Source organism: Myotis davidii, unplaced genomic scaffold (assembly GCF_000327345.1).
Source record: "Myotis davidii unplaced genomic scaffold, ASM32734v1 scaffold514, whole genome shotgun sequence".
Taxonomy (NCBI): Eukaryota; Metazoa; Chordata; class Mammalia; order Chiroptera; family Vespertilionidae; genus Myotis; species Myotis davidii.
The window spans coordinates 1,010,118-1,034,721 of NW_006286236.1; the positions used below are offsets into that span (position 1 = coordinate 1,010,118).

Sequence of the window (24,604 nt, forward strand, 5' to 3'; positions counted from 1 at the left end):
CCCTGTACTGCGCTTGGTTTTTTATGGGTTTCGTCTAATTTCCTTTCCAGCACATTCCTCTGAGGAGGGACTCACCCCTGTTTTCTAGATGGGCAAACTGAGGCATAGAGAGATGAACGGACCAGCCCAAGTTGGTGCCACAGGCAGGGGGTGGACCAGGTGTGACGCAGAGCCCTGGTCAAGCACTGGGGTCCCTGCGGCATTGTCCAGTTCAGGGGTGTCTTGGGCACCCTCTGCTCTTAACCCTCAGTCCCCCATCAGCGCCCCCTGGGAGAGCTTTTCAAAACACAGGTTCCCAGTTCCGCCCCCAGCCATGGGTCAGACTCTCTGGGGTGGGGCCTGAAGTCTGCCCTTTGACAAGCACCCCGATGACTCCATGGTTCTCAGGTTTGAGAACACTGACACGGGGACCCTCAGATGGGGAAACTGAGGCCCAGAGGGGTGAGCCTGGGTCTTTCCTGAGGGCTGGGCTCGGGGACCAGGCCGGGCCTGCAACTGACGCCCTCCGGAACTTCCTGTCTTTCAGAGCCGTGGGCAAGACCTGCCTCCTCATCAGCTACACCACCAATGCCTTCCCGGGAGAGTACATCCCCACCGTGTGAGTCTCCGTGTGGGCGGGCACCGGGAGGCGGGGCGGCACGCATCACCAGGCCCGCCCCCTTTTCGGGCGCTTCTGTGTGCCGGCCACGTGTGGGCACTTGGGGTCCAGCAACTGGGAGATGCCCCAGCCGGGCTGCCTGGCAGGGCCCCTAAGGATCTGGCTGGGGAGGCGGCCACCGAGGCCAAGATGAACGGTCAGGGGGCAAGGCTGGGGGCTCCTAAAACGGAGAGAGACCGTGTCGGGGTGGGGGGTGCTGAAGGGGAGCAGGTGGCCTTCGAGAGGGCCCCAAGGAAGAGGGAGATGGGGCGGGCCAGGCTGAGCGGGGGCAGGGAGGGAAGAGGGGCTGGGGCAGCGAAGTGGGGGAGAGGGGCAGGGTGGGGAAGGAGATGATCTGATGGGGGGGTTTGGTCACAAGGGGCAGAGATACCAGGAGGCACGTGTGTGTTGCGGGGGAGGGCAGTGCCCGCTGGAGGCCAATCAGAGGCCGTCCTCTCTCAGATGTGGAGTCGGAGTTGTCATTTGACATGTTTGGGACAAAGTGTGGGTGCCAGACTCAGGAAGGAAGGATAAGGGGGTGGCACCAGCCCCTCCCGTGCCGGTCCCCAGTGGCCCCCATCACTCACAGGGCAACTTCCCAGCGCTTAGCTCAGCATTCGAGGCTCCGTGTGGTCTTCTCTCAACCTCCCTGCCCAGCTTCACGGCTCCTTCAGTTCAGCACACACTCCTGGGCGTTTCCACTGCCGCTTGGGGCCTTTGCTCCGCTGTTCCCTCTGCCTGGGGTACCTGTCCTTCGCACGTCCACATGGCTACGCCCGCCAGCCCCAGCTCTAGGGCCCCCTCCTCCAGGAAGCCTTCCTGATCTAGCCTGCAGGGTCTCTCACTCCCCAGAATGACGTCATTTGACCATTGACCATGAGCCTGGGGAATGCAGGGCCCCCAGCCCAGTGCCTTTCAGGCCAGCCCACTGTCCCCGCAGTGTCTACGCTCAGTGTAACCTACACCTTGTCTCAGACACAGGAGATACGTTTTGAGTTGACCTGACTTGAACTTCGTGGGGGGCAAAGCTGTAGGACTGATCGCGGCTACCATCCTTTGAGGGCCTGCTGCATGCTGGCCTCACAAAACGTCATTTGACCCTCATGGGAGCTGGGAATTACGATATCGGGTCACCCAGGAGGAAGGGGAAGTTCCCGGCCACTCAGGGACCTGCCCCCAGGCTCCAGGGGGCCCTGAGTTCCTTCAACTGAGACACTGACCCGGCCCAGGCAGGAGCGGGGTGCAGGCAGCCAGGACAGGGCAGGGACACCTGGACAGGGAGCCTGGAGAACCCACAACTGCCCCAGCTTGGTCCCGCCTCCCCATAGCGTGGCACCCGCGCACACCTCTCCCCACACTCGCCCTCATCTGCCAGGTCACCATCAATTATCAAACGGTGATGGCACCTCCCAGCGGAGGGAGGGCTGGCTGGGACCAGAGCCAGAGCCGGAAGCAGGCATCCGTCAGGGGGAGGCAGCTGCTGCGGGGGGGCCTGGTCCCCCCGAGTGTGTTCCTGCCTCGGCCTGTCCCTGCGGGCTGGAGGGCACGCTTATACCAGCCACGTCCTCTCTCTGAGCTTCAGCTTCCCTTTCTGTAGGGGTGGGGACTGGGAGACGCCCAGCCCGTTGCCGGCTGCCTCTCCTGTCCAGGGAGACGGAAGGTGTGTTCTCAGGGCAGGTGCTCTCAGCAGCCCTGAGAGACTGGCCCCTGGTGAAGTCATGTGGCCTGGGCAGCCTTGCAGAACAGCCAGAACGGATTGGACGAGGTCCACTCGCTGGACTGAGGAGCTGGTCAGAGACCAGGGCCGGCTTCACCTCGCCCTGTCCCTGCAGCTGCAGGGGCCCCGTGCGCGGGGAAGGGGCCGCATTTGGTTTAATGCTCTCATATCCCTTCATCTTGAAGTTCTTAATTTTTGAACAAGGGGTCCTGAGTTCTCATTTTGCACCGGACCCTGCAAAGTGTGTGACCAGCCCTGCCTGCCACCCCCCTTAGAGAGGGGCTCAGCTCGGACAGGCCCCAAGTGGCTCCTGGGGCCACGCCTGCGCCCCTGAGGCAGGGCGGGCATAGGTTATACTGAGCCCTTGAAGGGCAGGGGCAGCAGGGGAGTGGGGCTGGGGAAACAGGCAGCTGGATAGAGGTGAGAAGAGCTTCTGGGGTAGGGACGGGAGGGTGTGCTCAGACCCCCACTTCACCGACCGGGAGACCAAATCTCTCTCGATGTTGGGGATGCAAAGACATGGCCGGGAGATCTGTGGCCAGGGGGTCTCCCCTTCCCACCACGTCTCCTTATAGCCGTTCTCAAATGGAAGCCCAGCTGAGCTTTCAAACGTGAAAAGCTCATGGCCCCGTTACCATTCAAGCCCATCTCCTACCCTGGCATTCAAAGCCCGGAATGCCGCCCCCACCTCTCCCATCACCCCACACACGCCAGCTCCCCATAAGCCTCTGTGCTCTCCCCTCCCCACCATTCCTGACCCAGGTATCACCCCCCTGGACTCTGTCCTCTAGGTGGTCCCTCCCTCCACCCAGGCCCCTTGACGTCCTTCATAGCCCGTCCCCCCTGACTTCCCTGCTGGGATGGAAGCTCTGGACGGTCAGGGCCCTGTCCTTGTCTGTCCGTCCGTCTGTCCCACCAGCTGCTGGAACCGAGCTGAGCTCGTCAGGCAGGTCAAGCTGCAGTCTGCCCTGAGAAGGTGCTGGAACTAGGGCACCCCTTTCACCCGCCCCCCTTTTCCTCCTCCACTCCAGTCCAGGGTCAGGGCTGGCGAGTGCAGAAAGAGGCCGCACAGACTCTGGGTGGAAACTTCCCAGCTGTGTGACGGTGGGCAGGTAACTCCCAGTCTCTGATTCTCGCTTTCCTCGTGTGTGAAACGGGGACAATGGCAGGTGCGCTGAAATGACCTAGGCATGAGGGGCCTGGAGCAGCGCTTGGCGCCCCTGGCTGCTCAGCAAATGGGCGCTCCCTCCTCCCCAGAGTTCGCAGTCAGCCCCCAGGCCCCAGCCCAAACTCCACTGAGACCCCAGCCGTGAAGTTGCAGCGACCCTTGCTGCATGGGCTCTGAATTGGGTAACAGGATCCAGTCCTGGCTCTGCCACCAACTGTGAGGTCTTGGGCAAGCCCCTTCCTGCCTCTGAGAGCCCATGTCTCCTCTGGCAACGGGAGCGAGGACTGGACACAGCGGTGTGTGAGGCCCTCTCGCCGAGGCCGCCTGTGGAGTAAGGGGGACCCCGGGAGCTGCAGGTCCCAGGGGTTCCCCGCAGACATGCCCGGCCCTGACCGCTGGTCCTTGCGGAGGGGCAGTGGAGCGTGTGCAGGGACAGGGAACACAAGGTCACTCAGTGGCTCCCCACGGGGTGGCTTCAATGTCCTGTCTCTTTGGAGCCTCCCAATGGCCCCAAGAGAGATGGCTTTTTCACAATGAAGACAGCAAGGCTCAGAGAGGCTGGGCTGCTCACCCAGGGTCACACAGCCCGGACAAGGCCCTACCAGGAGATCTCTGTTCCCTCCCGATTCTGGGGGACGGACCCCAGACGGCTGTCCCCAGGTTCCCTACTGGGGGTCATGGGAGGAGCAGGGTTCAGATTCTTGTTTATGAGCTGGCTGGTCTTGGGGCCTCGGCTTCCTCATCTCTGTACTGGGAGGAACCTGAGGTCCTTTGGTCTTGGGTCACCTGGGACTTCAAGACCTATGGGATGAAGGCCCCTAGCCCTCTGCCCGGCCCCCCTGAGACCCTGGGCCCTGACCCGGAGAAGGCAGACACCTTTGGCTCAGGAATTTGGGGAGGCTTTTGGGCACCAGAGTTTCAGACTGGACATCAGAGAAGAGAGTGTCCCAAACTCATCCTGAAAGAAGCCAAAGACAACACACACTTCTTTTCCCGTCATGCCCAGTGGTGTCTCCTTGGACCTGAAATCCCAGTGGTATGGGTGGTGCCCCAGAGTAGGCACCTACTATGTGCCAAACATGGTGCTGGCCTCAGGGTGCAGTGAGGAACAAGCTCCTGCTTTTGAGGTGCTGAGTTCCCCACAAATTACTGGTTGGGACCCAACCAGGCTGGGAATCAGGAAAGGCTTCCTGGAGGAGGTGGCATTGAGATAAGGCTGGGGCAGGGGGTTATGTAAGAGTCAGCCTAGCAGAAGGAGGAAGGAGAGTGGGAAGTCAGGGAGGAGTTTGCAGAGCATTCCAGGCAGGAGGGAGCAGGGCCATCTGAGGAGTGAGAGGTAACCAGGAACTCTCCCCAAGTGCAGTGTGTTAACGCGCCAGGCTGTTGCCCTGGCGGGGTGGCTCAGTGGTTGGGGGTCGTCCCACACACCAATGGTGTGAGTTCTATTCCCCATCAGGGCACATACCTGGGTTGTGGGTTCGATCCATAGAGGAGGCAACTGATCAGTGTTTGTCACTCACATCGATGTGTGGGTGTTTCTCTCTCTCTCTCTCTTTCTCTCTCTCCGTGGGTGTTTCTCTCTCTCTCTCTCTCTCTCTCTCGTCGATAGACATATCCTTGGGTGAGGATTTAAAAAAAAAGTTAGGCTGTCTGTCTTTTTTTTTTTTTGTATGTGGGGTGTTACTTAAGACAGGTGTCTTTGGAATTACTCTGGAGCATTAGGGCTCTGCGACCTGTCACTGAGCAGCATTCCGTGAGGGCTGCATGGAGGAGGTGACATCCCATGGCATGAGGAAGTAGCACCTTCTTCTCAGGGATGTGTGTAGTGAAAAATACTGTTGAATTGGTTTTGTGGTTTTGTTTTGTTTTTTAATCTGTCAGCTTGTTAGATTGCCCGGAGTCCTCGCTGGTGCTGGCAGGGAGATTTCAGGGGTCATGGTTGGTGCCCATGCCACCCTTTGGCATGTGTCTGTCTAGCATGTGCCAATGGCATTTCCCCAAACCTCCTGTGATGGCAGCTTCAGTGTGCCCTCAGGTGGGTTGGATAACAAGGGAAACAACATCCCAGGACATCCCTCTAAAAGTAGAAGATGGAGAAAGTGGGCAATACCCCAGCTCCTGCCCCCTCGCGGGGGGGGGGGGAAGCGCCAGAACGGCCCACGCTGTCTCCTGGGGGCCCTGGCTGGCCGGAGCCCCACTTGCCCACTAGCTCGCCCTATGTCTGCTGCTGCCCTTCCTCTCCTCCCCACTGGCCTCCTGTAGCTGCCTGGACTCACTTCCCAAATAAACCGCTGGCACCACCCCTCACCCCCGGGCCTGCTTCCGGGGATACCCGACCTAAGACGGGGATAAGTTCTTATTCAGCAAATGGTGGGTGGCCAGCCTCAGTGTCCAGCTCAGGAGGGGGTACATTTATTCCGGTCAAACCTTGGAGGGAATAGTACGCAGCCTTGAAAAGCCGCCTCTCCAAAGAACAGGTGAGGGCAGGAAAATGATCGAGGCGATGTTTCCCTCTATGCTTACCCGAGTTTTTGATTTTTTATGTTGCGAATCAGCAATGGAAAAAAAAACACCCACTTAATTGCGTGGTGCTGTGTGACTCTGGTCCTGTTGCAGGCCCTCTCTGGGTCTCCACTTCCAGCAACCTGGGCCTGGACTAGAGGGCCCCGGGCTCTGGGGCAGGAGACTGACCCTTCTGTCTTGCCTGCGCCCCACAGATTTGACAACTATTCAGCTAACGTGATGGTGGACAGCAAGCCGGTGAACCTGGGGCTGTGGGACACTGCTGGGCAGGAGGACTATGACCGCCTCCGGCCACTCTCCTACCCCCAGACGGTGAGCTCCCTGAGCCTTTCTTGCGGGCTGGCCTCTCCTCCCCCTGTTCCCTCTGCGTGGGGTGCCCTGGGGCCAGCTTGGCCTGGTGAACCCTGACCCTCCCCTAAGGCCCAGCTCGAGGACTCTGCCTTGTCCCCCCCAGGCACAGCCAGGGACTCCTCCCTCAGCCCCCAGCCCTCCATCGGTCCCCCTGACCACTCTGCCCTCTTCCCAGTCCCACCCACCTGGGCTCTGGTACCACTGGGCTCCCTGTGGGTGGGGCAGGCAGACCCAGGATGGTAGGGAGCCTAGGGCAGTGAACCCTGGGTGAGCTGGGTGGGGGAAGAAGAGACTGGGTAAGGCTGCAGGTGGCTCTGTGGTTGCTGGGCAACCACCACTTCCCACCCCCTCCACCCCTGACCTTCCCTCCAGGGCTGGTAACCCGATGATGGGGTAGTGAGTGCCTGGTTAGGAGTGTGGATTCTGGAGCTCCAGGTGGCAAACCCGCTAACCTTTGCGGCCTCACTCTTCCCATCTGCAGAATGGGGGCGGCAGCCCTGCTGCCGGGTCTGTGTGAGGACAGGGCCTGGCCTTTGGGAGGTGTTGGATAAAAGGCAGCAGCCTGGACCCTGCCCCCTTACCCTGGGCTGCGCCACTGCTCAGTGCTGCCAGGTGTGTGGAGGGGCTGCAGGTGGGGCACCCCGTGCCGCCCCTCACGGGTAGCCCTGGCCTGCTCTGTCCCTAGGATGTCTTCCTCATCTGCTTCTCCCTCGTCAGCCCAGCCTCCTATGAGAACGTCCGTGCCAAGGTGAGCTGAGCTGTCCCTGGGGCAGTGCCAACCAGTGCTGGGGAGATTCCGGGATGAGACTGTGGGGGGGGGGGGGCAGGGCTCAGAGGGGCTTGGAGTGTCAGCTTTATTGCCCGCCCTCTAACCTTGTCCTCTCTCCTCCCCGCACAACCTCATGCCTGCCTCTTATCTCCGCACAAAATCACACCCCCTTTTCCTGCAACCACGTGCCCCCCGCCCCGGTGCAACCTCGCGTCTCTTCTCACAAACTCATGCCGCCTCTTATCTTCTCACGACGTGGCGCCCCTCTTCTCCCCCCATTCTTGTGCCCCTCTCATCCCCACGCCTGCCCAGTGGTTTCCCGAGGTTCGGCACCACTGCCCCAGCACACCCATCATCCTGGTGGGCACCAAGCTGGACCTGCGGGACGACAAGGACACCATCGAGAAGCTGAAGGAGAAGAAACTGGCGCCTATCACCTACCCACAGGGCTTGGCACTGGCCAAGGAGATCGGTATGGGGCTCGGGCTCAGAGAGGGGACCTGGATGCCGGGGGAGCCCCAGCTCAGCCTCTGGTGACTGTAGACATGGCTCCAGAACCAGGCTGTGTGGTCCTAACCCTGGCTGTGCGTGTGCTGGCTGTGTGACCCTGGGCCAATCACTTAGCCTCTCTGTGCCTGTTTCCTCATCAGTAAAACCTGGCCATAGGAATAGTTCTGGGAGAATTAAACAAATTAATACATGAGGAACCTAATAATAACTAACACGGACTGGCTCCCAACACCCACGCATGGGGATCTGTCTGTGTTAGCTATCTATCTATCTATCTATCTATCTATCTATCTATCTATCTATCTATATCTATCTATCAATCAATCAGCCTAATATGCAAATTGTCCCCATGGGAGTTCAACCAGGAGACCAATTGCTCAGTATGATGTACGCTGACCACCAGGGGGTGGTGTGGAATGAAGGAAGGCCCCAGAAGCTGGGATCCAGGGGAGGGAGGTCCTGGCCGGCAGCCAGAGGCCCTGATTGCCGGCCAGGCCTAGGGACCCTAACTGTGCACGAATTTCATGCACTGGGCCTCTAGTTATTAGTAAAAACCATAATCGGATCTTGAAATAAAGTGTGTTTTGCCCAGAGAGAAGCAGGGATGGAGTGGGGTGTGCTGTGGCCGCTTAGAGGACGAGCAGCCAAGTCAGGCTTGGGTTTTCCAGGAAGGCTTCCTGGAGGAGGCGCTTCTGCCTTGGGTTTGCAGGTTGAGGCTTTCCCTTCTGCCTCCTCACCTCCCTCCCACACCCAACTCCTCTCTGCCTCCTGATCACTGCCCAGGGAAGTAAAGTGGCTTTTTAAAGGTCACTCAGCTCGTAGGTGGCAGAACTAGGATTTGAACACGGGACAGGAAGTTGCTTAGGGGCCTGATGGGCTGGCCTCTCCCATGCTGTTCCTATTCTGGTCCTGACCGACCTACAGCCCAGGGCACACTTGCCCAAGAGCCCAGGCCCTCCAGTGGGCTTGGCCACTATGAGCAGTGACCCAGCTACCCAGGGCGCTCTGTCTCACCCCAGGGTCCTGCAGGCCCAGGATTTCGCCCCCAATCAGTGAGGCCTCCCCACCCCATCCCCGCCTCAGCCCCACCACTCTTCCTTCCGCCGGAACTGGGAGGGCCCTGGGGACTCACATCTCTTCACAGGAAGAGAAACCGCAGCTGCCACCTCCCCCTTCCCGTGACTAGCCCAGTGACACGGCCATCTTCCCTCGGGGACCTTCACTCTGCTGAGGCCCTGGGTCCCATGCCCCATCCTGGGGGCTCTGGTCCGGCCTGCAGTCTTCCCTCACGATTATGGGGGATGGCACCACCGCCTTCTCTCTTTCTGACCAGCCGGTCCCCCTGGACCCCTTCCACCAAGGTTGCCACTCCTGCCTGCTGTCAGCCCTCTCCCTTTAAAGCACGCGCTTTGGGATGAGTAGGGGCCTGAGAAGCCGGTGCTGCTCCTGGCTCTGGCACTGTCGGTGTGACCTGGAGCCGGTGGCCTCGCCCTGGGCCTCAGTCTCCCCACCCGCAAAGCCACCCACAGAGGCCCTAAAAGCCCTCTCCCCTCTGTGAGGAGATGACCTGGGGGTCCTGTCTTGGCCTCTAGCCAATCTCTCCTGGAGATGATCCCAGTCGGGGGGTGGGAGGTGTCAGGGGCAGGGACTTTGAACTTGCCTTGGACCAACCCAGGCCAAGGGCTTTGGGGGTGGGGGGCTGCAGAGCTGCCCAGGCAGCAGCTGTCTCTGCCCATGGGCGCCTCCCCAGCCTGGAGTGGGGAGTTGTGGGGCAGCTCAATCCCCCATCCAGGGGGAGGGGCTCTCTTCTTGTCCTCTGGCCGAGGGCCCCCGGCTTCCTCAGGGTAGCGTGAGACTGGACAAACACCCCCACCTCGAGGAGCCTCAGTTTCCTCATCTTTAAAATGGGGAGACTAAGGAACGGTCAGACATTTGGGAGGTCCTGTGAGTGGGCCACGCGTGGGGCAGGCCTCGTGGGGGAGGCAGGTGTGGGTCCCTTTTCTAGAGGAAGCTGAGGCATGGAGAGATTCGGTCTCGAGCTGAGCCCTTTCCTTCCCGGGAAAGTATCAAACTCCCGCCTCCCTTCCGCAAATTAAGGGCTGATGTGTCCAGGAGAGAGACAGACCTGCTCCTGCGGGCCATCACCCGCCCACTGAACTCAGGCTCCCCGTTCCAGGCATGAGAAGGCAGCACAGAGAGGCCAGTGCCCTGCTCTGCACGGCACAGCCCCGGTGCCCCCCGGCCTGGGGCAGGCACGTGTCTTGGGAGGGGGTTTTGCCCGGGATCCTCCCCTGACCTGGGCCTCTGCCCTCTCCCGGCCTCACCCAGATTCGGTGAAATACCTGGAGTGCTCGGCCCTCACCCAGCGAGGCCTGAAAACTGTCTTCGACGAAGCCATCCGGGCCGTCCTGTGTCCCCAGCCCACGCGGCCGCAGAAGCGCCCCTGCAGCATCCTCTAGGGGTGAGGCCCCTCCCCCACCCCCACCCCATCGAACAGCAGACTGTAGCCGGCAGGGCCCTCCATTTCGCTGGGAGTGGTATTTAGACCAGGACAGATAGAGGAGAAGCCGTGGCCTCAGTTTCCCCACTTGCCTAAGCCAGTGCAGCTCAGTGAGCCGGGTTCCCAGAGGGAAGGCCCAAAGTATGAGAAAAGGCCAGGTACCCTGAGCCAAGGCCTGGGGGTCACTGAGCCCCAACTCTGCCCTCCCTGCAGAAGGGCGGGGAAGAGAAGGGTTAGAGACACCTCAGCCCCTGCCCAGCCAGGGGAGCCCAGTCCAGCCAGGGAGAACCGACCCCACATCCAGGGGTGGAGGCAGGGAAGACAGAGCTGTGAGGCGATTGGGGCAGAAGAAGGATGGGGAGGACCCGGTGTGGAGGAAGAGCAGGGTGGGCCGTCCTGGCGGGCAGGCAACCTTGACCAGAAGCTGGAAGGTGGGAGTGAGCTGTGAGCCCGGGAAGCTGCAAGCTGGCTGTAGATCCCGCTTGTCCCCACATTCTCACCCTGCCTGTCTCCCTCCAGGTGTCCCAGTCTTCCCAGCCAGATGGTTCCGACCCTCCAGGGCCCCCACCCAGAACCCGATGGCACCCCGGCTGGCCACGCTGTCCCCTTCCTGTGGCGCTTCCTAGCACGTGCTCAGAGCTTGGTTGATGGTCTTCTCTGTGCTGGAGGCCCCCGAGGGTCCGAAGGTGTGAATCCGTAGGTGCTGTGTCCCGATCCCCTCATGCTCCTGCCTCCCCAGGGGCTGGAGGGGAGCCCCAGGACCCAATAAGCCCCCCCTGCATTACTGTGGTATGTCCCCCGGCCACATACGGCAGCATGTACCCATTTACCCCGACCCCTGAATCTCCTTTGGAAACTTTGGGCCAGATGGTTGCCGGCCACCACTTGTATGCCTCCGGAACGGGCCTCTCACTCCCCCTGAGGCATCCACTCCAGTACTGCTGGTCTTGCTTGTCTGAAAGTTCTTCTGCTGCGCTCATATGAGTGTCTCAGAAGTGTGTCCCTCTGGTCTTAATGCTCCTTTGGGGACAACAGAAAACAATCAGATTTCCCAGAAGTCTGTGGGCACTGCCCAGCCAGCCTGAAGTCGGGGTGCAGCTGGCTCCTGCCGCCCTCGTCTTTCTGCTCCACTCGGGATCCTGAGCTGCCTCAGACCCTGCTCGCCAGGAACTTTGCTATTGCAAACAGAAAACCCGATTCAACCTGCTTAAGTAGAAAATAAATTTACTGATTCCAGTTTGGAAATACCATGTCTTCAGGTGCAGCGTGATCGAGGGGGCTCAGATGGCGTCATCGGGGCTCACTTTCCTGGACCCCTTTGCCTTGCCTTCCTCTGTCTGGTTCATTCCCAGGAGGCGACTCCCAGGGCTTTGTCCTTCCAGGTTCAAGGTCAGCAAAAAGGAGCAAGTGCTTGCCCCGGTGAGGTTCCAATGAGGATGTACTCTGATTGGACCAGCTTAGGTCTTGGGTCCCCTTTCAACCAATCGTGTTTGGTGGGGAGCTGCTGGGCTCTGCTGGGCCGGGCCACACCCCCAGGGTGGAGGGGTAGGTCCCTACATGGAGACTGAGAGCCTTGCGGGGAATTTGGGAACATGGGTGTCAGGCAGCTGGAAACTCGCAGCCTCTCCTACTGGGGGTCACAGGAAGGAGTCCAAGGGCATAAAGAAGCAATGCCAGTCCCCGCCCACAGGCACTAAGCAAAGGGGAGTTTCTTTAAAGGAGAGTTGGCGCTGTTGGAAGGATCGAGTTCATCCATAAAGCGGGCAGTGCCCGGTATGGAGTCAGTCGCCTTAGTCTTTGCCAAGTTTCAAATGCCAGACTTCCCACTCCTGTGGACAATTACACGTCTTTATCTAAACTTCCCCCGCTCCTTCAGCACAGTCAGTGAGCACTCACTCTGGGCCAGGTGCTGTTCTAGGTTTGGGGTGGGGTGGGCGGGGGCGGGGACAGGTCCAGGCACGGGGATCCAGGCGTGCACAGGCGCTCCTGACCTAGTTAGCTGGCATCCAGAGAGGCTAACATAAAGGAATAAAAAAAGAGACAGAAAACTCCGCCCCTGGCAGCTCAGAGTCCCCGAGTCCCAGCCCTGTGAATTGCTTTGAGTTTCTATTTTCTTCTCCCCAGAGCCCCAGCCACCCACGCTGCCCCCCAAGTCCTGACGTTCTAGGCAGGACCCTCTCACTCCCCTGCCTCCCCGAGCCTCACCCTCTTGAAAGGAAGTGAGTGCAGGGGGAAACCCCCGCCTTTATGAGTTTCAGCTCAGACGAGTTTATGTTTTTAAAGTTATTTCTCGTATGAAACAAAAATCTCACAATAAAACCGACACTCGATGGAAACAGATGTGGTGGGTCGAGCCCCCACCCAGATCTTCAATGTTTCAAAGCCCAGAGGTGCCCCCTCTCCTGAGGCCAGAGTCTGAGGGGGTCTCCTTCTGCTTCCTGCTCTTCCTGGGGCCCCGGAGGCCTGGCCACACCCCGACTCCCTCTCTCCTCCTGCACTCACACCTCCACGGGCAGACTGGACTCTCACATCCTCAAAGCCACATTCACCCCAGCCTTTGCACAGCGGATCTGGTCCCCTTTCCTCGAACAATTTCCTTGGCTCCTCGAACTTCCCTGCATGCCTACCCCAGTGGAAACGCCACTGCTGTATTCCGATGACGTCAGTAGAATTTATCTATTCATTGTGGGTCTCACCTGGCACCTATTAGCTCACTTAATCCTCCTCCTTGCCTTCTGAGGTGGGGACTAGCAGCTCTTGTTCTGCAGAGAAGGACATGGGTGCGCAGGAGGGCACAGGAATTAGGGCTTAGCTCATTAAGACACTATTTTCCGCTCTCTGCCACGGGACCCCCTCCTTGCTATCAGGATCCTAGTTCTGTGCAGAGCAGCAATGTATCTAACCCCAGACAAAAATACTTGTCTTCCCAGCCTGCTTGGTAGCTGGGGTTCCAAGATCACACAGTTCTGGCCGACAAGACATAAATGAAAGTCAGCTGGAGAAGCGGCATCTGTGGACGTTTTGGTTTTCTCCACCCGCGCCCCCCCTCCTCCCCCCGCAGCCCACAAAAAAAAATGCCCTTTGTTCTGCCCTCTTTCCTGCCTTGAATACGGATGTGATGTCTGGAGCTGCAGCAGCCATCTTGCGAACCGGAAGCCAGCAGCGTGACGATGCCCACTCACAGGCTGAACATAGAGGAGCAGAAAGAGAGGGAGAGAAAAGCCTGGATCCTTTACAACTTTGATGGGCAGCTGAGCCAACGCCAACGGCCGCTTTATTACGGCAACAAAATGAAAATGAAACCACCCGTTTGTCTCCTCGCCGCCGGCCAGGCCTACTGTTAGCTGGCGGCGTTTGTAATTGAGGTCTCAGGGCTTCTAGCCCCTTGCTCTTCCCAGTCTCAGGTGCCCAGCACTCACTGTTCATGGGGCGGGTCACTTGTTTTTGCTCTGCAAATTGGCTGAGGACGGCGGGGGGGTTCGGGGGGGTGGCCTTTAGGTAGGAAAGAGAAACCTGTTTTGAAACAGGAAGTACTGCTGGTTGTGTGCAGAAGCTGTCAACACGGTGATGCTCACTCATTCGACAGCAACCACCCCCACCCCCAGCACCCAGCCACTCAGTCCGATGCATCAGACGTGGCTCCCTCTCATGCAATCATTGCCTGGTGGGCAGGGGAGCACCAGCCAACAAGACTCCTTCACTTGGGGCTCTCCGTCACAGCCCGGCTGCTCCTTGTTCCTTCCTCCCACGCCCTCACCCCAGCATTCACTGTCACCAACTCTGGCCAGGTCTGCCTCCCCATGTCTGCTAAGCCCCCCTCCTTACCTGGCCCACTGCCAGCCCCTGCTCTGGGCCTATTGCATCTCTTCCCTGGACAGTCGTTACAGCCTTTTCATCGGCATCCCAGCCTCCACAGTCGGCTTATACTCCGACCTCCACCCGGCAACCTGGGGGATTTCCTCATTTACAAACATGATTTTGCTTCTCAGATGCCTTCAAAGATGCTTATACAGCACTGATTCATCCAATCAAGTAATCATTCAGCAAATAGTTATTGAGCTGTGTGCCAAACACAGGGTTTGAGGGCAGGTCAAGTGAGAGCCTGCTCTTAGGAGCTCAGAGCCCAGTGGGGAGCTGCCGAATCTTCAGAGAGCCCAGGAAATGTCCCTTTTGCTTGAACGGTTCACCTTGACCCTAGCAAGTACCTGGTAGATGCTGGATACACAGTCAACCCAGCTTTCCAGCCATCAAAGCACCAGTCATGGCATGAGCCATTTTGGATGTGCCAGCCCAGTCGAGTCACCGACTGTAGCCCCAGCCAAGATCATATGGAACAGAAGAGCCACCCCGCTGAGCCCAGCCAACCACAGAATCATGGGAGATGATAAAATGGTACACTGAAACAATTTCCAATCTTTAAAAAGTATTTTTATTGATTTTGAGAGGGGAAAGGAGAGGGAGAGAGAGAGAAACATTGATGTGAGAGTGAAACATCAATCAGCTGCCTCCTGCATGCCTCCTACTGGGGATCAAGCCTACAACACAGTCACGTGCCCAGATTGGCAACCCTTCGGTGCACAGGACGATGCCCAACCAACTGGACCACATGGGCCAGGGCCAATTTTCATCAACAATTTTTACTGACTTTTCAGAGCCCAAGTCCCTGCTATCTTTTTTTAAAAATCTTTTTTATAAAAATTTATTTGAGCCAAAAATAAGATATGCCTGGAAGCAAAATCTCAACAGATTGAGAAAAATTGTCCCTGCTATCTTTTCCTTTCATTGTTTACCTCTCCTCCCTCCCCTCTTAACTCTCCCATCACACAAGAAATGCTATGTATGTCTTTCTTTACCCTATTCTTCCACGCCTCTAGGGTCACCTGACTGCATCAAGCCTTGTGGGCTATGGGAAGTATGACAGGGTGGGCTCTGGGGAGGGAGGCAAAGGTCTTGGATGGTTCTAGAAGACTTCTGAAGGCCTCGAGGAAGGTGGAACGATGAGCAGCCATCTGTATAACCGGAAGCTCAAGTCAACTCAGTTCCCATGTACTAACCATGTGCTCCGGGGCAGGAGCTGAAAGTGAAGAGCGGGGTGAGACCCAGCCTTCTGCTCCCCAGGGCCTCCGAGGCCAGTGGGAGGGACAGACGTGTAAATCAACACCGGGCCTGTGGTTGGGTTCACATACCACAGCCGCGCACTCTATACCGAAAGGAAGGGACTCTGGTCTCAGGTGCCAGGGGAGAGAGATTTTTGCTTCCTGCACTTCGCTGAAGAGCAGCCACGACAACAAGGAGAACACAAAACAGAAACACAAACTCTCATCTTCAAAGAAAGCAGGAGACACCTGTGCCCCAAAACCACTGCACAGGCAGGAGAGCAGGTGGAAGGGTGGTAAATGATTTAACAGCCCGACAGGCAAGCCTGCCTGCTGGTCCCTGGGGGCGGGGCGGGGCGGGAGGAGGGGCGGAGCCTGAGGAGATGCAAACCAACTGGCCTGGAAGAACCCCAGGAGGCTCCCAAGAAGGGGCCCAGGCGCCACAGATGGCAAAGTCTGTTTCAGGAGCCGTTGGACTCCAGGTCTTCCCCTCTGCACTGTGCAGCCAGGCGACCATCCTTCTCTCTAAACCCGGGCGGGGAGATTCCAGCCAGAGACTTCCGGACCCGAGGCCACTGGCTTCTGGCTAAGGGCATGAGGGGGTGAGACCCCAGGCTGCTTCCTGGGGGGAGGATGGGGTGGGGGTGGTAGATTTGACGGTGCTTAGCAGGTCATCTCACTCCCATCCCCCGCACCTCCCTCCAGGCCATGCGTGTAATTTCCCACTCCACTGGTGCAACCTGGCCCAGGTGACTTGCTTTTGGCCAATGGGTGGTTAACATTCGCATCACTAGGAGAGACCTGAGTGTTTCGCCCTTGAGCTTGCTCTCTTGTGCTGACAAGAGAACGTGCCTGGTAAGCCTGCTGGCTCGGAGTGTGAAAGAAACGGCGGCTGTAGAGGCGGGTTAAGTGATTCCATCCTTGAAGCACCCCATGCAGTAGCTTTGAAGATGGGGGACTGAGGCTCAGAGCGGTTAAGTCACAGATCCAAGATCACACAGCTAGGAAATGATGAAGCTGAGATTCAACCCCAGCAGGACCCCGCAGGGACTGATGAACCCGGGGGCACCTTAATGGGGACTCCAGTCACAAAGCCCCAGGGGGTGGGCTGGGAAGGCCTTTGGGCTCAATTTGTCTTATTGGAGAGGACAGACCCAGCATCTGCAGCTGAGGCCCCGCCCTGCTCTGTGGTTGGCTCTGGCCTAGGCTCTGTGTTGGGGAGGAAGTGGGGAGGAGCAGGTTCTGCCCTGGCTCTCAGGGGTGGGGGGAGCCTGGGCCCCAGCTCCTGGGAAACCACCTGTCTGATGGTGGAGGCACACTTGTTGGACTTGGGGGAGCCCTCCAGTCTGAGGAGAGAGACGTGGCCCCAGTTTTGAGAGGGCCCCGGTGTGATGAGAAGACACATATAGCATCATCCTATATTGGGGAGGCAGGCCAGACAGTCCCTCCAGGTTGCCAGGGACATGAGGTGACAGGTCCAGGCCTCACACGCCAGGACCGCACTACCAGGCAGGGCAGGGCCCCCCATGTCTCTCAGACACCCAGCGGTGCCTGCTCCCCAGAGCTCACAGGCATAGAGCTGCACTTCCTCCTTCTGCCCCTCCCGTCCCAGGGGGAGGGCTGGGCAGGGTCGTTTCTGCTGCGAAGGGCCGTGGGTGGGAGTGGGTGTTGGACTCGGGTCCCCCCCTGTCCCCAGCTGGGTGCTCGCGACTCCTCACCACTCTCCGGCCTCCAGCAGCCGCTCAGCACAGTCTCCCTCCTCCTGCCACCCTGCCCACGCCCCCTCGCCAGCTAGCTATCCTCTTTTCCTCCTTAAACAGGCAGCACATGCCTACCGGCCAGGCCAGTGCCAGGCCTGGGGACACAGTGCGGACCCACAGTGTCCCCTTCCGGAGCTCACAGCCCTGCCGGAGAACACAGCCCCCACAGCCGAGTCTTGAGCTCAGGTTAGTAGAGGCTCGTGGAGGGGGCGTTGCTCTGGGTAGCCGGGGGCGTGGTTCTGGGCAGTCTGGGGGCGTGGCTTTGGGAAGCCGGGGCCGTGGTTCTGGGCAGTCTGGGGGCGGGGCCTAGCTAACCCAGGGCCTGCAGGAGGATTTCCTTCACCTCACACAAGGGGTGGGGGGGACCTAGCTAACCCAGGGCCTGCAAGAGGATTTCCTTCACCTCACACAAGGGGTGGGGTGAGTGTCCCGCCACAGCTCGGAGACCTTGCCCTTCCCTCTGCCTGAAGGCTCTTCCCTGGACATTTGCTCAGTCTCTCTCACTTCTCCAGAGGCCTTCTGCGCTCTCCTGTCTCATGAATGAATGAGAGACTGGCAGACTTCATAAATGAATGAATGAGGCTGGAGGTGCCTGGAGCTCAGGCTGGGGGAGGGATCTGTAGATGAGAAGACGGGGGAGGGCGGTTCAGGCGGCAAGATTGGGGGAGTATAAAGCCCGGTGGGCGATGAGAAGCCACGGAGGCCTTGGGCAGGGGAGGGGCAGTGCCATGGAACCCTCCCTCACCCCCAGAGCTGCCTCAGAGCCCACTTACTCCTCACCAACTTGTCTGGGTAGAAGGGTGAGGACTGCAGGAAGGTCTGTCCCTGGTCCTACTGTGTGCTGCAGCAGCCAGGACGGCACCCCTGGAAGAACTGGATTCCTGGCTCTCTGAGGGCCTACTACACACCAGCCTTACAATCAAGTGGGTCCAGCTCTGTCCTTAAGGAATGGGGTCCAGACAGTGCCTGGCACACAGTAGGTATTCAACAGCCTTTCTCCTGTTACCCCCTTGCCCTCCTGAGAAGGGGGCAGGCTGCTCGGTGGCAAGGTGCTCGAGAGCACACGTTTGGTGCGAGGCTTTGGCTTTGCTGTGTGATCTGAGTAGACGGCTTCCCCTCTCTGAGCCCTAGCCTCCTTATCTGTAAACCGATGCACTAATGCTGTGGGTGTGGTGGCGAGAAGTAGGATAACGGGCCTGAAGCAAGCCCACGACTAATGAAAATTGCCGTCATTACTAAGTGACCCTTAGCGTTTGTGATGCTCACGTTGAAAGAGGATCTTAGGACTGGTCTAGTCTCACCTCCCCACGATCCCAATGAGGAAACTGAGGCCTGGCGACGGGACGACTCACTCATGGTCTCTGGCAAGTCAGCACAAGCCGGGCACGGTGTCCTGGGGCAGCCAGGCCTGTGCGCAGGCCCCGGGCAGAGCACCTTAGAGCCAGGGGCCAAGTCTGCCCCCGCCTGCTGCTGCGTCGCCTGCCAGCTAAGAATAGATTTCACAGTGACCACTGCCAACCGATTTGATGATGGAAAACACTACCTTTGAATTTCAATTAAGCCAAATATTATTTCCCCCCAAAGAATTCTGCTCTTCTCAGCAGTAGACCTGCATCACAAATCATCGTCCTTAATCATTACTATTAGATTTTGAGTTTTGTCAATGTACGAAGAGTGGACATTTGTTTTCCGCAGCTTTGAGTTGCCTCCTGGGCCCCAGAGCCTGCAGCATTTATTCTGGCCCCTGTCCTCCCACGCCCCGCCCTGCCCGGGCCCTCCAGACTCAGCCAGTCTCGGGGCTGACGACCCCTGCCTGGCCATCCTCCGTGCCCCGTGTCCAGCCTGTGGCTGGGAACAGGACTCCCAATCCAATGCTCACCCCACGCTGTCAGCCCTCCTGGTGGCACTGCCACACCCACCTGGCCTCGGGACCCAGCGTCACCCTAGGGGACATGTGCCATGGTGGCCTGGGGTGGGGGCCCCCTGGCCCCTGGCTCTCAGCCCCCAGCTTCCCTGTGTACCACCCTCTTCTCTCCACACCCTGCAGGAGCCAAGGCCAGCGTGGGTGGCTGAAATCTCCCCGGTAACAGGCCTCCCCCTCCTGCCAGCCTCCTCCCCTAACCTGCTGTCCCTCCTCCCTCACCCTGCACCTGCTCTCTGGCCCCTGGGCCCCTCCCCCCAGCCCCTCCCACACCCCCACTCCTGCTCCCTCCTTCCCTGGCTCTCCATGTCACCATCTGTGGCACAATCCTTCTCTGTCACTCTCTCTGCCACCCCCTCCTTCCCCTTCCTCCTTCCCCGCTCTCTATCCCTGCCTCTCTCCGCATCTCTCCCTCTCTTCCCTTCTCTCGCTTTCTTTCCTCCTCCTTTTATTCTCCCTGTCACGCATTTCTCATCACTCCCCCTCATTCTGGCTTTCCACCCACTCACTGTCCTCTCTCTCTCTCCCTCTCTCTCCACCTCCGACCGACCCCCCTTCCCTCTATCTCTATTGGCTCCTATCATCCCCTGCTCCCCATTTCTCTTCTTTCCTTGGGAGGCTTCGCCCTCCATCCCCACCCCAGGCTCCTGCTTGCAGACCCCATCTGCGTCCCTGCCCTCCAGGACATGTCCTGGAGATGAGGGGGGACGCACCACGCACCAGCGGGAAGTCAGGGCTGGAGACCAGATGGAAGAGGCTCTGTGGGCAGATGTGGCCACTGCGGGCCTAGGAGGGGGCCCGGGCTGCAAGCAGTCTAGAAGGGGGCACTGTGCGGGGACCCCGGCTAAGGGGTGCTCTGGGGGCAGCTGGGGACTCTGCAAGAAGGGACAACAGAATGATAACCAGCTTGACAGCAAGGAGGGGGTCCCTCACCCCACGGACAGGTAAGGAGGCTGGGGCTGGGGGAGGGGGTCCCAGAGGGTGGGGTCCTGGAGCTCCCCCTCTGCCCAGCATACATTTGGGAGGTTGGGGCTGGCGGCTGGAGAGGGTGGGGAGGCCCAGGGGGCAAAGGGGCTTTCCTGTGGCCTCTGGGTGGGCTGTGGGGGTGGGAGCCATTCATCTTGGAATTTTGCACCACAGCTCTCGGATCTGGGAATCACTGCAGGGCCGTGTCGGAGCTGGAAGCGGCCAGATGCATCGTGCTGCGTGGCCTCCTCCGCTCACGTGCCAGCTCCTGAGCCCCCTGTCTGTGCTGGGCGCCGTGCTCTGCACGCTCCCGTGTAATCGCAGCCACCCCGGGAGGTGGGTATGCTTGTCTTCATTTAACGGGAGGAAACTGAGGCCCAGAGGAAGGAAGGGACTTGCCCAAGGTCACACAGCTCGGGCATGTGGGGCGTGTTCCTGGGGTCAGATGCCCAGCCTGGGGTGGGAGTGTTCAGTGGGCAGTGACCTGGGGCCTCCTGGGGGAAGGCCCGGGGCAGCAGAGGGCAAAGAGAACACAGCTGGCCAGGGGCCAGCAGCCTGCATGGTCCGGGCTGGCCCAGTCCCTGCTTCCTGTAAGCCCGAGGCCACCAGGGCCAGGGGGTGCTGATGGTTTCTGAGTAGACAGAACTGAGCTTGAACTCTGACCTCCCGCTCACCAGCTGAGTGACCTTGTGCAACTTGCTGAACCTCTCTGAGCCTCAACTTCCTCTTCTCTGAACACCCGCCCCCGTGGGCCCTGGGAGGGTTTCATAATGTGAGTTTGAGGCGTCAGCCCAAGGGCAAGGCCCCACCTCACTCAGAGCTCCACTCGCCGAGCGTCTGGGTCTAGTCCTGTCTTCTGATGTTCTGGGTGCTGTGCTAGGTGGGCAGGGTCCCTGCACCCAAGAGCCAGCACCCTAGAGGGGCAGGGGGTGGGGGACAGACAAATGCAGAACCGATGGGGCATCTGGGATCCCGCCCTCTCTGGGCTTCCGTCCCCCTGAACAGTCCTCTGAGGGGTCCACCCCCAGCTTTCAGGCAAACGGTGCCAAAATAAGCCATACAGGGAGGAAGAGCCTCCTCCGGATGGACTGGGTCATGCACAGGATTCCGGCTCCTTAAAGAAGAGGCGGCACCTAAATTGCAGGTCTGGCTGCCGCCCCCGAAAAGCTGTTCTTTCCCTGCGTTTGGTGCCCTGGCCCCTTGAACTTGGCCAGGGGAGGTGGGTCCAGATTAAGGTGGAGGCAGGGCATCTCGTGAGGGGGCCGGGGCTCTGGGAGGAGCTGGGCCTAGTGGGTCCCCTGTATCCTACCAGGACCCTGTGGGTTAGCACGTGTGCTGTGCGGGTGGGTGCACACGTGTGTGACTGGCGAGAGGGAGGCTGTCCTCAGAGCTCACCCCCAGGCCTCCCTGGGGGCATCTGTCGCTGCAGCCTGGCAATCAGGTCTGCCCGGCTCACTGCTCCTCTCCTGGGAGCCCAGCACCCCTCCCTCTCCCATCGCTGGGCTGGACTGGCCGCCTGGCGGGGAGGCCGTAACGAGGATCTGTGACAGGGAGGCAAGGGGGAGGGGTGGGTGACGCAGGGCTCCCGGAGGAGGCCAGGGCTCAGGTCCCAGATTCCACGGCCCCGGGTCTCAGGAGGGCGGGCTCGGGTACTTGGAACGCTAACATTCCCTGATTCAAGGCCAGGATCTAAAAGCCCATGACCACAACTCAGTTCTAAGAATCTACAATTCTATTTCTAGGCCTCCAAGAGTCTAGGGATTTGGGTCTATGGTCCTACTAGTTCCAGGTCCTGAGGAGCCGCGAGAGCTCTGAACAGGCCGGTGGGAGAGCTGGAAGCCAGCTGGGCGGCCTGATCCCGTGTGGCACCAGGCAAGTGCCTTCCCCGGCCTGGCCTCAGTCTGCCAGCCTGTGAAGTGGGTCCTCCCAGCTCTGCCCCTTCACAGCTCCGTGCCCAGAGCGGGTGGACTCCCTTTGCTCCCGGTCTGCATGTTGGGAATGGCAGACACAATGCCTTCCTCAGGGGACCCACGGGGTGCAGCGTGTCACCCGCTTAGCCGGGAACCTGGCAGTTGGACTCAGCGACAAGGAGCTGGCCACACTGTTAGGACCCCATGAGCCACTGCCCAGAGCCCCTCCCTTAGAGATGCGGTCCCAGGCCCAGGGGAGCTGATGAGGGCCTGGGGTGACGAGGACAGGGAAGGGGTGCTCTGAGCCCAGCCAGCCTGGGGTGCCCTCAGGGGGAGCCACAGCCAAGGGGTGCTTTGCCATTCTCGGCATCGCCCTGCCTGGCACTCAGAACCCTCAGAAGCCCCAGATCATCAGGCAGGGCACCCAGGCGCGCTCGCCCTCCCAGCGATGCTTGCTCCGAGTTGGGGCACCTCCCCTTTCCCGGAGCTTTGCATCTGGAAAGCAGGGTCCTGACAGGGCAATGCGAACCCCCAGTGTTGGATTGGCAGGAAGATATTGGATCTGGGAGGGTCATTAGGAAGCAGGGGGAGGTCCAGGCCCAGAGGAGGCCGCAGCCTCCAGCCTGGTCTCTAACTGGGCCTCCTGGGAGCCAGGAAGTCCGGCTGAGGGAGGCTAGCAAATCCGGGGGTGGGGGGCCTTTCCCGGGGGCCTGGGTCTCCACTCTCAGCAATGCAGACTCCCTCCGTGTTAAGATCTGTCCCCTCTTGTTCTCTGATTTATTTGAATGGTGCCTCAAACACGGATGCAGAGCTCGGGCTGGTGTGAAAGGGACAGCTGGGGGACGAGAAAGGTTCAGAGCTGAGTGAGAGCGACTCCACACGTAAGGAGGTCGAGTCCAGCAGGGGAGCCAGGAGGAGTCCCAGCTCCTCATCACGCATGGGAGGCGTGACAAGAAGGGCACTAACACCGTACGTGGGAATGCTGGTTCCCACAGTGCTGGGGGATGTGCTCCTACAGATGCTTCAAAACCCACCCTGAAATGCCCTCATTTCAGGGAGACCTGGCTTGCCAGGGCTGGGGGGGGGGCGGGGGCACGGGACGCGGGGCAGCTAAGTGAGAGTGGGTTGGCGACCGCTGCTCTAGTGTGTTTTGATTTCTCTACAAGTCTCCCTCTGGGGGAGAAGGGGCCCCAGAAAGCCCTCCCTCCCCAGGTTCCCAGCCAGTCATCCTGGGCGGGGTCTTTGCACGGGGGGCTGGGGCAGGCAGAAAAGGTCCCCAAGGGCTCTGACTCCCAGGGGAGGGGTACTCCTGAGCCTGTGGTTCTTAATCTGATGAAAGCTCTGGGCATTCAGAGTTTTCGGGGTTCATGGACGCTCTGAAGTTCATCTGGAGACCCAAGTTCAAGGTTACGGACCTGTGATTTGCAGCAGTGTTTTCAAATGTGAGGGCTGAGACCTGTTGGTGGGTGTCCCAGTCCATTTGGGCTCCTACAACAGATTACCATAGACTGGGGGACAGATGTATAAACAACCTAAATTTACTGCTCACAGTTCTAAAGGCCGGAAGTCCAAGATCAGGGTGCTGGCAGATTTGGTGTCTGCTGAGGGCCTGCTTCCTGGTTCATAGATAGCCATCTTTTTGCTGTGTCCTCACCTGATGGAAGGGGAAAGGGAAAGGGAGCCTCATAAGGGCATTAATCCCCTTCATGAGGGCTCCACCCTCATGACATAATCAGCTCCCAAAGGTCCCACCTCCTACTACCACCACACTGGGGGTTAGGATTTATTTTTTTGGTGGGTGACACATTGTCTATAGCAGCAGGGGATCCACGCGGGGCTCCGCGGGCAGGAGTTGCTTTATGAGACAATGTGACTCCATTGGCTGCTATGTAAAATGTACTGGCATCGAAAATATTTGGAAAGCACCCGTGTAAAGGAAAGGGCCTATGTTGTCATTGGCTGACTGAATGATCCATTGATTCCTTATTGGACATTTGTGTAGCACTCACCCTGTGCACAGGCAAGGGGACACAGGCCAGCGCTGGTCCCTGCCCTTTAGAGCCAGGCAAGCCGGCGCCCCTCACCACACCGTAGCTACGGTGCTGCAGGGAGGTCGCTCTTCCTCTCTGAGACTCAGTGTCCTCCTCTGAGAAGTGGGGATACCTTGCTGGCCTGTGCACTGACGAGCTGGTGCATGACACTCTGGCCGAGCACAAGTTCAGTATGAGGAGGGAGGGGCACCTGGGAGGAAGCTGTCTTCCGCCATGACCTGGCTGTGTCCTCCCTCCTCCAGGCCGATAGCGGACTGCTGACCGCCCTCCCTCAGCCATGGACCCCCTTGGCTATCCTTCCCCGGTGCCCGCCACCTCGGAGCCTGAGAACGCCTCGGCCTGGCTCCTGGACGCCACCCTGGGAAACGTGTCCATGGCCCCGAGCGCGGCCGGCCTGGCCGTCAGGGGCGTCCTCATCCCCCTGGTCTACCTGGTGGTGTGCGTGGTGGGCCTGCTGGGCAACTCCCTGGTGATCTACGTGGTCCTGCGGCACACGGCCAGCCCGTCGGTCACCAACGTCTACATCCTCAACCTGGCGCTGGCCGACGAGCTCTTCATGCTGGGGCTGCCCTTCCTGGCCGCCCAGAACGCCCTGTCCTACTGGCCCTTCGGCTCCCTCATGTGCCGCCTGGTCATGGCCGTGGACGGCATCAACCAGTTCACCAGCATCTTCTGCCTCACGGTCATGAGCGTGGACCGCTACCTGGCGGTGGTGCACCCGACCC

General features: G+C 59.5%; 2 protein-coding genes across 2 annotated transcripts in view; both read left to right on the forward strand.

The window, feature by feature from the left end:
• The window catches only part of RAC2 (ras-related C3 botulinum toxin substrate 2 (rho family, small GTP binding protein Rac2)), a 13,261-nt gene extending 1,841 nt beyond the window's left edge, over nucleotides 1–11,420 (forward strand). The window contains exons 2-7 of the mRNA XM_006757426.2: nucleotides 527–598; nucleotides 6,240–6,357; nucleotides 7,082–7,144; nucleotides 7,478–7,637; nucleotides 10,004–10,136; nucleotides 10,695–11,420. Of these exons, the coding sequence (XP_006757489.1) occupies nucleotides 527–598; nucleotides 6,240–6,357; nucleotides 7,082–7,144; nucleotides 7,478–7,637; nucleotides 10,004–10,134 (544 nt within the window). The 3' untranslated portion in view covers nucleotides 10,135–10,136; nucleotides 10,695–11,420. The remainder of the gene's footprint in view (nucleotides 1–526; nucleotides 599–6,239; nucleotides 6,358–7,081; nucleotides 7,145–7,477; nucleotides 7,638–10,003; nucleotides 10,137–10,694) is intronic.
• A 7,806-nt stretch (nucleotides 11,421–19,226) lies between these two features.
• Nucleotides 19,227–24,604, forward strand: part of SSTR3 (somatostatin receptor 3) — a 7,502-nt gene continuing 2,124 nt past the window's right edge. Inside the window, exons 1-3 of the mRNA XM_006757453.2 lie at nucleotides 19,227–19,896; nucleotides 20,093–20,254; nucleotides 24,122–24,603. Of these exons, the coding sequence (XP_006757516.1) occupies nucleotides 24,157–24,603 (447 nt within the window). The 5' untranslated portion in view covers nucleotides 19,227–19,896; nucleotides 20,093–20,254; nucleotides 24,122–24,156. The remainder of the gene's footprint in view (nucleotides 19,897–20,092; nucleotides 20,255–24,121; nucleotide 24,604) is intronic.